The following is a 12,751-nucleotide window of genomic DNA, read 5'->3' as shown; positions in this document are numbered from 1 at the left end:
TTTTTACCATGTGGCGTGGCCAGGGCCTCCTGTCTGTCCCTCCCAGCCGTGCTTTCACAGGAAGAGGAGAGTTCACGTGTGTGCCCTCTCAGCCGTGGCTACAACACCGGAGCCGCTGCTGCTTGATTCTAATCAGCTGGATCTAGAGCCACAGCAGCGCTGCTTCTGATTCTTTTGTTACGGCTTAGCGTGGAGCAGGCGCTGTCAGAGATATCTATTTGGGGAACGAGGAGAGAAGGAATGAAGGAATAATGAGATGTATCTCTTAGGGTGAGGGTGGTGAGATTCACCTTAAAGACAGAAAAGCCAGGGGCTGGAGAGCTAGTCCAAAGTGGAGGTGCCTCACACGCAGCAGAGCCAGGCCCATGCCCCAATACAGAGCCAGGAGTCAACCTTGACTACAGTAGGGTGTAAGTCCCCTAAGTAGAAATCTGTCCAGGAGTAAAGAAAACACAACTCTGCCTGCATCTTTTAATTTTTTTTTTTCCTTTGCAGTGGGGGCGATCACACTCAGATCTCATGAATGCAAGGCAAGAGCCAAGTTCTAGGCCCTCTGCTTGCTAGTTTCAGTTTTGGGGTCAGACCCACCAGGGTTCAAGGGTTGCTCCCATTGGTGCTTGGAAACCAGGGCCTCGGGCATGTAAAGCACACACTCTAGCCATGTGAGCGAACTCCCTCACCTCTGTTGTGTGTGTGTGTGTGTGTGTCGGGGGGGGGGGTGGTCCCTCGGGCATGTAAAGCACACATTCTAGCCTGAGCAAACTGCCTTACCCTCTGTAGCGTGTGTGTGTGTTTGTGGGGGGGGGGTGCAGGGTTCCCAAGCAGTGTTTAGGAGTTGTTGGGGTCTCATCAGTGATTCTCAGCAAGTCATGACATTGGTTCAGTGCAAGGTTCTAAGGCTGAGGGGCTGCTCTGACCCTGCTGTGCTGGGGATACCCGGGCCAACCCCGAGGTGTTGGGGTTCTCCAGGGCTGTACCCCAGGAACCTTGGGGTGCTGGAAGCCAAACATTGATATACTGGGCTTGTACCAGGCATGCACACTGACGTTTGTACTCTTGTGTGTCCTTGTATTTTGTTGTTGTTGTTGCAGGCGTGGGCTGGGGTGGGGTTTGAAGCCACACTTGGCAGTGCTGGGGATCAAATCTGGGTCTGCCAAATGCAAGGCAAGTTCCTTAACAACCCTTTACTATCTCTCTAGTTCTCTGCCTGTATTTGTAATTCAAGTACTGGTTTTGAGGTGGACAGGGAGTGAATAGCCCCATTTATTTATTTATTTATTTATTTATTTATTTACTTTTGCTTCATTTGTTTCATCTTCTGAATTCTAGTACCTACAGTAGCAAGTTGGTTTGAATGGAAGGGGAAAAAAAAATCAGGTTCACTCAGGATAGTTGGGGATTTCAGGGTCCATGGAGTTTAGAATCTGAATTCTGTGAAGCACAGAATACTGCAGAAGGCATGTAGTCATACAGTTGTGGCTGCTTTTTAGCATTATGTACTAGTTCCTGTACTTTACAAAGGTTTTCAAAGAGAGGGATTTTTATGAGTCAAATGGTGCCTAATCAAAATCAAGTCTAGAGAAGGGAAGGGTCTTGGCCACGCATGGGAATCAGAGCTTTCTGAGCAAAGTAACAAAGCCAGCACTTCTTTTTTTGCTGCATTTGTGTTACTGTCCTTCCGTGTGTGTGTGTGTGTGTGTGTGTGTGTGTGTGTGTGTGTGTGTTTAGTCATGAGGAATTTGTGAGTGGCCAAGACTTGGTGGTACTCAACATCCAGTGGCCCTGGTTGGTGCTTAGTGAATATTTGAGAAAGGAATGAATAAATTATGATGGCTATGGTAATGATCAAGACCAAAAGATACTGTTGGTAAGAAGGGACTGATCTAGGCTGAGGAAATGATAGAAAATCATATCCTTTCATAGAACGTATTTGGGGGCCAGAGTGATAGTATTTAGCAGATAGGGCATTTGTCTTGTGTGCGGCTATCCCAGGTTCGATCTTGGCACACATATGGTTCCCTGAGCCCACCAGGAGTAACCCCTGGTCTCCATTGGGTGTGGTCCCAAAAGGAAACAAAGCAAAACAAAAAACAATGTATCGTGTTTGGAAAAAGAGTATTAGACAGTACCGAGAAGGGATTGGTAGCAGGATGTTATGCAGGAGGTGTTTGTCTTGTATTTGAGTTTGTCTAGGACTGTGAGGGTTAGTGAAAGTTTGAGCTGTGTGGTAGAAGTGGATCATAGATTATGACAAGATTAGAGATAAAGACTGAGAGAAAAACAATTCTCCTGCACTGTTGGGACAGACGGGTCCACATGCTGCCTTTGCAAAGCCATCCTGACTATGGCAACTTAATGGTGGCAAACAAAACAAACAACAACAAAACCGTTCAAAGAGTAAGCCTTTATTAAATTAGTTTTTCAATGATCATGCCAACAGTGGCAGACAACAATAACCTAATAACAGTTCCACTGCTAACTTTTAGTATGAGAACAGAAGCCTGAGCTGCTGACTTTTCTCGCAACTTTTTGCAAGACATTTAAATCCCTGTAGCTAGCCCTTTGTTCCTGTGTTACCATGGAGTGTCAATAAGCCCAGCTCAGAATAACCCCAGCAGTGAAATGAGAGGTACAGCTCGCGCACTGGCATGCTGGCTGGCCAGGTTACACTCTTCATTGCTCGCGTCTTGGGAGGAGCAGGGGGCAGCTGGTGGCCCTGGCTGCTCTGAAAGGTGTATGTCTCTTGGCTGGCCAGCGTTTGAAATGGAACTAAAACTTGGCTGCCTTCTGAGCATGTGTGGCACCGATGGAGCTGATAGCAACTGAAAATAGCCCACTGAGCACCTGTCCCTCATCCACCGCCCCTGGCCAACTGCCTTTCAGGACCGTGAGGACGCGCCTGTGGTCTAGGTGAAGGGCTGAGTCGATTTTCATGGTTCCCAGGAAGATCTGGGGGAACGTTAGCGTGGACAAAAAGCAAGAAAAGAAAGGAAAGAAAGCGACAGGCTTTTGATACTGAGCAGTTGCACTTGTTCCTTGTGGTTAATGGGTTGCCACAGTGGCTGTGAGTGTGCGTGTTGAGACTCTGCAGTTCTCATTCAGTCAAGCCACCATCTGCTTGACTGAGAGGCTTCTGTTTCTTTTAGAGTGAAATGCTTTCCTCCATGACTCCTGGAGGGTGACCATCCATGACTTTCGTGGTCTCTTTCAGGAATGGTGGGGTGGGCATTAAGTGCAACAGTTTGATCTTGTTTTTGACCTGCTCTTCACCCGCTAGTCTGGAGATCACCTCTCTAAGTTGTCTCTTTGCTTGATTATTCTTTCTCCGCCGTCAAAAAGTGGATACGGAATAGAATTACTGCAAGTCAGGAGCTGCCTGTTTCCCTTTGGGATTTTTTTTTCATTTCCTTCTGGGCTTTCATCTCTTTGGCGGGCTTGCCATTGTTGGTCAGGCTTGGCACGCTAGTGTGGATGGAAGCAGGCTCTGGAAGGAAATACTTCTGAAATGACTGGGGGTATTAAAGCTACTATTTAAAAATGACCCTTTGGAGATTCTTGGGTTATCTTTAGGCCATCAGTGCTCTGCCGCTCTAGAAGGCAAAGGGAATTTGTGGAAAATCTGGACATTGGCTCCTGCCTTGGTGTGTGTTTAGATATCCCCCCTCCCTAGCCGGGGGCCTCGTGACACAGCTCAGATTTAGCTGCCTTTCTTCTGCCAAGGCTCAAGATTATTGTAGAAGCTGGGAATGGTGTGCTGTACCACAACGATGGTGGGGGCGGGAATGTCTGTGTGAGAAATCAGTTCTGGTTCACAGTACTCTTTTTTTTTTTTTTTTTCTTTTTGGGTCATACCCAGCAATGCTCAGGGGTTACCCCTGGCTCTGCACTCAGGAATTACTCCTGGCCGTGTTTGGGGGACCATATAGGATGCTGGGAATCGAACCCAGGTTGGCCACTGCAAGGCAAATGCCCTACCTGCTGTGCTATTGTTCCAGCCCCACAGTACTCTTGAAGAAATGCTTTATGTGTCTACCTAGTGCAGCTTCTGGGAGCCTTCCTATAGGTTCAGTGGTAAAAGAGAACAAGTTCAAAATGACCCAAACTCAACTGACTCATGGTGACTCTTAAGACCTGTAGTCTGTGACTAATGAGCCAATCTCCTTAAGTGTGTTACATTTTAAACTCTAATGAATTCTTATAATTCATATGAATTAGACCTGCAGGGAAAGAAGATAGCCGAAGCAAAAATAAAGTATTCAAGTCTGGAATACACAGTCCTAGGGCATGTATGCATGGGATAGAAGGCCTAGGATTTTTCTTTATTAATGTTTAATGGAGTTCTGGACCTGGTGGGACTGTAGGGCATGCAATAGGAAATTAGAGGTGTAGTGAAAGAGTACTAGCAGGGACTTAGGGCTCTGCTCAGTTTTTCACTCTTGGAAATCTTATTTTGGTGGGGGAGATGGGGGGGTATACACCCAGTGGTGCTCAGGGCTTACTCCTGGATTTGTGCTCAGGGATTACTCCTGGTGGTGATTGGAGGACCGTAGGTGGCATCCAGGAATTAAACCTGCGTTAGCCACATGCAAAGCAAACATCTTAACTTCTATACTATCTCTCTGGTCCTTCGTCTTCATTGTTTCATCTGAGCTGCAAAGAGAAAAGCCTAGAAAAGACCTTCTAGCTAACTCTTGACAATTTTACCTTTCCTTGTGGTTGTTACAGTGCCTTGAGGCTGACATTTTAAGATTGCATAAATGTTCAGCGTTTGGAATCATGTCCAGCGTTTTATCTTTGAAGGGCTGACTCGGTATGAGAAGTGTTGGGGTCTTATTGATGATGAGCAGAGCACGACTGGCAACTCAGAGGCTCAGTCCCCAATTGCAAGAGAAAATTTTAGAGTAGGGCTGTGTAGGGAAATTAGTCTGGAGCCTGCAACATTGATGCCCCAAGTTCTTTTCTGATTTTTTTCAGTCACAGGCCTGTGTAAAGTTTCCTGTAAAGTTTTAAGATAGATCCCAGGAGAAAATCCTCAAGGGCATAGCTGTATGTCTTTCTTGGTTATTCCAATAGAACGATCTCTTTGCAGACAGTGAAAAGAATTTCTACTTGGAGACAATCAATAGATGCTACCATATTACCATATTGCTGGGTGCTTTTTACATCTAAACCATGACTTCTGTGCCCTGTTTATAATTCACTAAATCTCCACCCCCCTTTCTTCAGTCTGTGGTCCTTTCTGTTCCTCTCTATTAAAGTGAAACTTGGCCTGGACATGGACATTGTCGCTATTGCAAGAAGTAGGGACATATCTGGTCTCTGAAAGATTTCCTTGGTGGGTAATTTCCATTAGGCCTTGGATCATTTGTTGTTCTAGGGCAGAGATCCAAGAAATGTGAAGACAGATGAAGAAAAGGGTCATGATTTCCCCCCAGATTAAGAAGCTGCTCCCCAGACAGGGTGTTTATGAGAATGTTAAATCCTTACTGCTTTCAGGAAATCATAAAAAGCAGGGAGAAGGCAGGCCAGTTTTGTTTCAGGTCAGTCTGCCACAGATTGCTTTAACTTGTCACTTAAACACAGCAGAGTTTTTGGCTTTGAAATGGAAGGTGTGGCTGCTGCAATAGGCTTAATTTTACAGGGATTATTTCAGAGACAAGGAGTCAGCCCAGACACAAAATAAACAGATGGCACTTTTCCCCCTCTCTCAGCTTCTGCAGTTCAAATGCAGGATGACTTAGGAAACCTTATCACCTTCAGTAAAGCAAGAAGAGGATAATGATGTAATTCACTCTTTCCCACTCCCTGCTGAAAACATCCATTATGTTCACGGGTAGGAAAGATTTGGCAGGAAAGACTGAGGGTGTCCTTTTCGCCGTTAAATAGCCAAGTTCTGCACTGACCCCTCTAAACTGACTGAAGTCAAGGAACCCAATTGTGTTTGATCATCCTGATCAATGTAGCATTCTGGTAGCCCAAAACCCTCATCCAAATTAACCCAAGGCAGGAGCACCCAATCAGAACTCTGCAGATCCATTAATAAATTAAATCTTTATTCTAGAAACTTTGGAATGTTACCTTATATATTTGAACAAACAGGCAAACAAAAAAAAAGAGTCTTAACCATGACAGAAAGTACTGATTTTCCTCTCTTATAAGCCCTAGTAGGTGAACAGATGTGATGCTATGGTGAGCTAGTTGAGGAAGAAGTGGTGTGCACAGACTTGTTGGCTGGGTGACTAAGCCTTGCCTTAAGATCTCTGCTGACATTTAAAGACTTTATAGGCTCAGTCTGCTCTGAAAACCAGCATCATGTCTCTTCTCACCTCTAAATCCTTTCTGTGAAGAGAAAAATTCATTCCGAAGCAAATATTCATCAGACAGATACCCCCGCCAAGTACTGAGGCAGTTGTTGGGCATAGCGGTGAACAAAAGAGGCTCAGTTCCTCCCCTTCTGGTGCTCAGGGTCTTGAAGAAAGAGGGAATATCCTGCAGCCACACAGATACACCATGGGAGTGCGCACTGGTGCTTCTACCTTAATTGAGTGTGTGAATGAAGGCTTCTGTGAGGAGATGACTGTAAGTGAGATCTGAGGGGAAGATAGGTACTAACTAGGTGAAGAGAGGTGTTGACAGGGAGGAAAGTAAGCGTTTGCTGTGGGAGGAATTCCACACCTCAAGATCCTGGGATCCTAAAGGAGGAAGAGGCCTTCCAAGAACTGAGGTAATTGATATAAGGAGAAGCTGAAAAGGCAGACAGAGATCTTTTATTTGCTGAGTTAGGGAACACTTGGAGGACAAATATTGGGGTTTTGAATCTTGGAAAAGTGAATGTGTGTGTTTGCGCACGCAGGTGTGGTGTTTAACCTATAAATGACCTCATTAGAATACCTCTGTTCTCTTAACTCCTAGACTATATTTTCTTCTTGCCTCTATATTACAAACTATCAATTAATTCCTCTGTGGTTGGGGAAGAGACACACCCCATTTGGGCTTCCCAAATGAGAGCATTGAGACATGTGATGTATTTTATCCCTGAGCATAAAACCTGCCTTCTTGTCAGACCACCAAAATGCCCTTCAGTCCGTATTTCGGACAGGCCTTTGTGTTTCTGTCTAAGGAGCAGGCTTACTGGCAGTGGTACCTGGCATTGCAAAATCCCTTCCTTAAGCCTTTGTTTAATGCCAGAGATCTCAGATGCTTTCAGATTCTGGAGAAGTGCCAAACTGTACTCGGGGATTAGAAGACGATGGAAGGACTCCCATGTCTGCAAGCTTAACACAAGCTGCCGTTTCAAATGAATGAATTGTTTATACCGTGGAGAAGAGTCCAGGGTCACTTGGGGTTCACATTTTAGCCTATGAAGTTTGGAACGGTTGGACTTCTATAGTGTCAGTCTGGTAACCACTTTGTTATTTGTGCCTCTTTGTGGTGAGCGTGTAAGAAGTTCAGTCTGTTCCTTTGACCCGAGGATCAGGAGCGACATACTAGTTTCTCCTAGCTTTGTTCTCATTTGTCGTTGGTATCTAAGACTTGACTGGGAAATTCAGGCTTTGGGGCACCCTCTAGGACGAGAAGCAGTTTAAATGCCATCCAGTGTCCTGCGGCGCATGTCTGGGCAGGTGGGAGGGAGAAGCTTGGGGCTGAGTCCTTCGTGTTGTGCCTAGATGTCCCCGTCCCACTTACAACCCGATGAGCACACTTTTACTATGAGGCACGAGATTATCCCCAACTGTGGGCAGTCTGAAAAAGCCCGTGATGCTCTTTGCTCTGCCTCTGCCTCTGCAGTCTAAGATTAAGCTGCGAGAGTAGGTGTGTCCAGATGGTAAGCGAGTATTACCCAGAATAAGCATCTTTGAAAAGATTTGGCCGTGGTGAACTCCTGGGATTCCAAGCCTGTGCCTCTGGTGTGCGGCGCCTGCCCCGGATCCTCCCAGGCGGTGTCAAGAACTTCCTGTTGCTGCCAGCTAGACTCCCAGGCTGTGAGTGTGTTCACAGGGCCTGGTTCTGGTGATACAAAGGGCACACGGTGCCAGCCATAACACTGAGTAATGCCGGGAGGTGCCTTTTAAAATAAACAATGTGGGTGAGCTGTGCAGAGAGGGAATACCTCTGGCTTGACATTTACATCACTGAATTATTTAAATGAATGTCAATTAGGTAGAGGAGACTTGCCTCTTCTGCCAGGGTACTTCCTGGTTATTTGCACAGACAAGTGCAAAATACTTGGTGGCAGATAGGGTGCTTCCTGTCTGGTCTGTTGAAAATGAGTCACAGATGTGCTTATCCTTCCCCTAGTATTCCTTGATGTGCCGTATTTATTTCAGGGATTGAGAGATTAGAGGTGCCCAGAGCCTTACCTGTGGCCTTAGAAGGGGCTGCAGTCATTTTTTTTTTTCACTCTCCCACCCCTCATGACTGTGCCAAATAAAATAGCACAGGCCCACAGTCGTGGTTATTTCAACGTTTTAGCAGACAGAAAAATGAGTCACGGGCATTTGAGGAGCCTGCTGTGTTTCTCAAAATTGAAGATATTAAGATATGAAAATGCTGTTACCTTACTTGCAACCTTTGTGAAATTAGTGATCCTAGTTCAGAGAATTGTTTTGGCATATCCTCGACTAATCCACTCTGCTGGATGAAGTTGCCCAAGTGGCTTTTAATTAGCTTGTGTATGCGTGTGCTGGTGTGCATGCAGGCATCTGTGGTCATTCTTACCATCTTAAGAATTTAGGATCTTCATTTACATTTGGCTGTTTATAAAAAACAGATATAGATGGGGCTTTACTGGTTGTATGGGAATATACAAAGTGAGAAGATTAATGTGATGAGCAAAAGAGGAGGAAGAGAAGTAGGTAAAGATTTTATACTTTTTTATCTTCTCTGTTTAGGCTGAACTACTGGGACCTCCACATCAGAGGTTGAATCAGTTATTTCACGTCATTAGCAGTCTTTTTTTCCTCCCTCCTCCTCCTCCTCTCTCTTTTTTTTTTAAACCTGAGTGTGGAAAGTATATATTAAGGCTGCTCAGTTCAAGCAAAATTCATTCCTGTTAGAGGCAAACATCTTTCAAACTATTCCCATGTCCAGTCCAAAATGAGAGTCCTGGGAAAGGCAGCAAGCTTCTTTGCATCCGTGAATTTAGGATTCAAATTTGGGTTGAATTTTAGCAGTGTTGTTCACTCTGCGAGTACAATAGAGAAATTATTCACTTGAAAAATCCAACATTAAGAATAAAACCCGCCAAGTGACATGAATTCTTTGTTACCCTGGGCCATCTATTTCTCAAAACTCAAGGATTGAGTTTTGAGTTCCCTGTCATCCGGAGATAGGCATTTGCTGTTGTTTTAGTGGATTGTGCAGGTACAGAGTAGAGTAAAATTTATAGGTATCGATCCATGGTCAGCCTATGAAGAGCTACATATTCTTATACTGTCATTTTGCTCTAATGTCCTAAGAGTAAACTCTTCCCAAGAATAAACTCCACAGCTTCCAGCATTGCATCAACAGGCATATCTTCAATGAATTAGGTATGTTTCCTTGGATATGTTGACTTAAAAAAATATTTAGGAGTTTAGAATATATTTTTATGTTCAACATTTAGGTAAATTGCAGTACTGCATAGTTTTAAAATATACTCTACTTCTCAGCTTTAGATCACACGTGCGTTCATATGACACCATTAACTCCTTGACCCCGCCCACTGATTTCCGCCAAAGAATCATCACCTGTCGGGTAGCATAGTTGGCAACTCTCAGCCCAGCTTTTTGCCATTCAAGAGTGTAAGCATGTCTAGACTCCCTAGAAATATTATCTTTCAACTCGCTTTTGGCAAGTGTAAACTTTTTGCTGGATTATGTCAACAGATATATATGTTTCTCATCCTCATAGAAATAGATTGGTGCTAGAATTTCTCTAGGCAGGGAAAATGAAGACTATCTTTTGGCTCATTAAAATTTTTGCTCATTAAAAAATGTCTGAGGGCTCTTGATTCTCGGGGGTGAGACTGGTGACATACATACAGTGTCAGCGGCTATTTTGGATTTTCTGCTTTCAGGCATGTCTTTGCTCTTGGATGAGCCCCTTGTGGTTTTCAAAAGAACTAGCAAGTCAATTATAAATAGAAAGCTTCTGTCTGTGTGTCTGCGTGCACTTACTCTGTGGGACGAGGCTCCCACATTACAGTGGGCAGTGAACTATTTTTCACTTCTTTGAAGAGGAGAGAAGAAAGATTAAGAACACTTTTTTTTCTCTCTCCTCTCTCTTTTTTTGACATAACCCACATCTCCACACACACCCACACAAATCTGTGTAAATGAACTTGACATTTTCAAAGACCTTACCTTAAGGTCTCCTCTTGAAAGCACAGACACCCGACCTGTTATTTTAAGAAAGCAGCAGCTCTCTCATGCAGACCTGTTTCAGGGGGTTCGGCAGTTGGAAGGTAGCCCATTTTTGCCGTGAGAGGTTGCTCTGGAAGCTGGATTCCCTCATGTGGCCTGTGCTTCACTGACTTGGTTGTTTACATTCCATTTTCTCTTTCCTTCCCCACTAGTGGAAACTTTGGAACCAGCAAGTCTGAACTAATCATTTTAACAAGGGAGGGGAAAAGAGTGATTTGAAAAATGAACCTGCAAATGAATGTTTTCAGCAAGAGGCAATTAGCAGATCTGATAAGGTGTGCTTCACTAATGATACATTTCTGCCTTTTTCCATTGCACCTTAGACTCACCAGGTGTGGGGTGCACCTTTGGTTCCACCTGTTACCTTATTGTTCAAACACTGTTCAGTTCCTTTTTTTTTTCTCCTGTGACCTCATCCTCAGTAACTGTGGCAATGTATTTTTTTCCTACCAGTTGAAAGAGTGAAAATGCAGTGATGAGTTTCCGTTGTAATCAACATAAAAAATGTCAGTGGTGATGCTATTGAACTTATTATGGGGGCCTGGGGACAACTGAAGATGAGGCTCAGTGACAAAGCACTTTGCCTAGCATATGTGAGGTCCTGAATTCAACCCCTGGCACCACAAAAATAACCCAGAAACCAAATGGACATAATGACTGTGGAAAAAGATACTTTGGGCTCACGAAATTGATAATATGGATTTGGAATTCAGGAGTGTGCATCTTTGTATGCCTTTAATCTATTAGCATATTTCTGAAGCAGATAGGTAACGCAGCAGGACCAACAACTCATATTGTTGACTGATGGGAGTTTGTATGGTGCTAACAGAAACCAGTATTGATGCCTACCATATCTGTATCTTTAGCTCTACTGTTTGGAAAAAACATAAAATAGAGGTGATGCACTTCACAATCTCGTAAAACATTTTGTTTTGATGCACATATTGGAACACATGATTCCATCAAGCTAAAGGTAATATGAAAACTGCAGTGAAGATATTAATTTTCAGAAGCCTCTGGACAGATGATAATTAGAGCACTATGTCCCAGTATGACTGGAAAGAGTACATGACGTATATAAATATATTAAAAATATAGAGAGATGCGATCATTATTTGGTGGTTAGTCAAGCAAGAGAAATGGGATAAGAGAACATTCCAATTGATGACATTGCATAGCCTGAGTTTCTGTTCAGTTAAGAGATTGGTGTTGGAGAAATTATTTTCTCCAGTGCAGGTAAAATTCATCTGGTGATTTTTTTTTTTAAACTTTCTTCCACTCTTTCCTATGCAGATGAGAAGCCCAAGGCGAACCCCAAGCTTTACATGTGTGTGTGTGAAGGCCTCTCCTGTGGCAACGAGGACCACTGCGAAGGCCAGCAGTGCTTTTCCTCCCTGAGCATAAATGATGGCTTTCATGTGTACCAGAAGGGCTGCTTCCAGGTCTACGAGCAAGGGAAGATGACCTGTAAGACACCGCCATCACCTGGCCAAGCCGTAGAGTGCTGCCAAGGAGACTGGTGTAATCGGAACATCACGGCCCAGCTGCCCACTAAAGGTTTCCATAGACTTTTCTATTTCTAGATCGAAAGTCTAGTTATGATTGAGACTGTGTGGATAAAGATATAATTGCCACCAGGCTTTATTTCGACTCTTTAAAGCAAAGGGAGTAGGTGACGAGGAAGAGAGTTCTAGAGGAAGCAGAGGAAGAAAGAGACACTTTGGAATGAATCTGAAAGGGAGACGGATGTAGTTTAAAGAATAGGCTAAAATGCTAGCTCGGGGATGATGAGCAGGTGGAGCCGTGGTGTCGTTCACCATTTCTGAAACAACTTTTGCTTAGTAGCTATTTGTCTCTGTGATGTCTGTGGGAAGAAAATGGAACTTAAGCTCCTAGACCCTAGTGGGATCCATCTTTTGAGGAAGAAAATCAAGAAAGGCTCTCCAGAACTTTGTTCTATTCCTGAGTCTCAGCAGGCAGATAAGAGTTCACATGAATCTTTTTGTTTATGTGTAGCATTCACTGAACTGTATCTAACCCAGATTCTATATGCTAATGAAAATCAGTCCTCCTCTTCTGAAATTGTGCCCCTATATGCCCATCTCAAAGACCCTGCAAATATGAGTGTACTAGAGTACACACCAAATATACTCTCTTAGCGTATAGTTTGTTTTATTTTGGACCTCCCAAGTGGTGTCCAGGAGCCTCAGGGGCCCCTCTTGGTGATTCCCAGCCAAACTGGCCAGTAATTCAATGGTTAATAGTAAAAGGTAAGGGCCAAGTACTGGTACTTGGTAGTGCTGGTACTACTTGAGCCCGACTGTGCCAGGGTCATCAGACTACACTGG

The 12,751-nt window shown here is 44.1% G+C and overlaps 1 protein-coding gene across 4 annotated transcripts in view; it reads left to right on the top strand.

Moving 5' to 3' along the window:
• ACVR1 (activin A receptor type 1) overlaps window positions 1-12,751 on the top strand; it is a 139,102-nt gene that overhangs the window by 88,268 nt on the left and 38,083 nt on the right. For all 4 annotated transcript variants that reach the window (XM_055123059.1, XM_055123056.1, XM_055123057.1 and 1 more), the window contains one exon: window positions 11,697-11,960. In XM_055123059.1, coding sequence (XP_054979034.1) covers window positions 11,697-11,960 — 264 coding nt within the window. The remainder of the gene's footprint in view (window positions 1-11,696; window positions 11,961-12,751) is intronic.

This window comes from Sorex araneus, chromosome X (assembly GCF_027595985.1).
Source record: "Sorex araneus isolate mSorAra2 chromosome X, mSorAra2.pri, whole genome shotgun sequence".
Taxonomy (NCBI): domain Eukaryota; kingdom Metazoa; phylum Chordata; class Mammalia; order Eulipotyphla; family Soricidae; genus Sorex; species Sorex araneus.
Note: the sequence above shows the minus strand (reverse complement) of the source record. Positions and strands in the feature narration are given on the sequence as shown.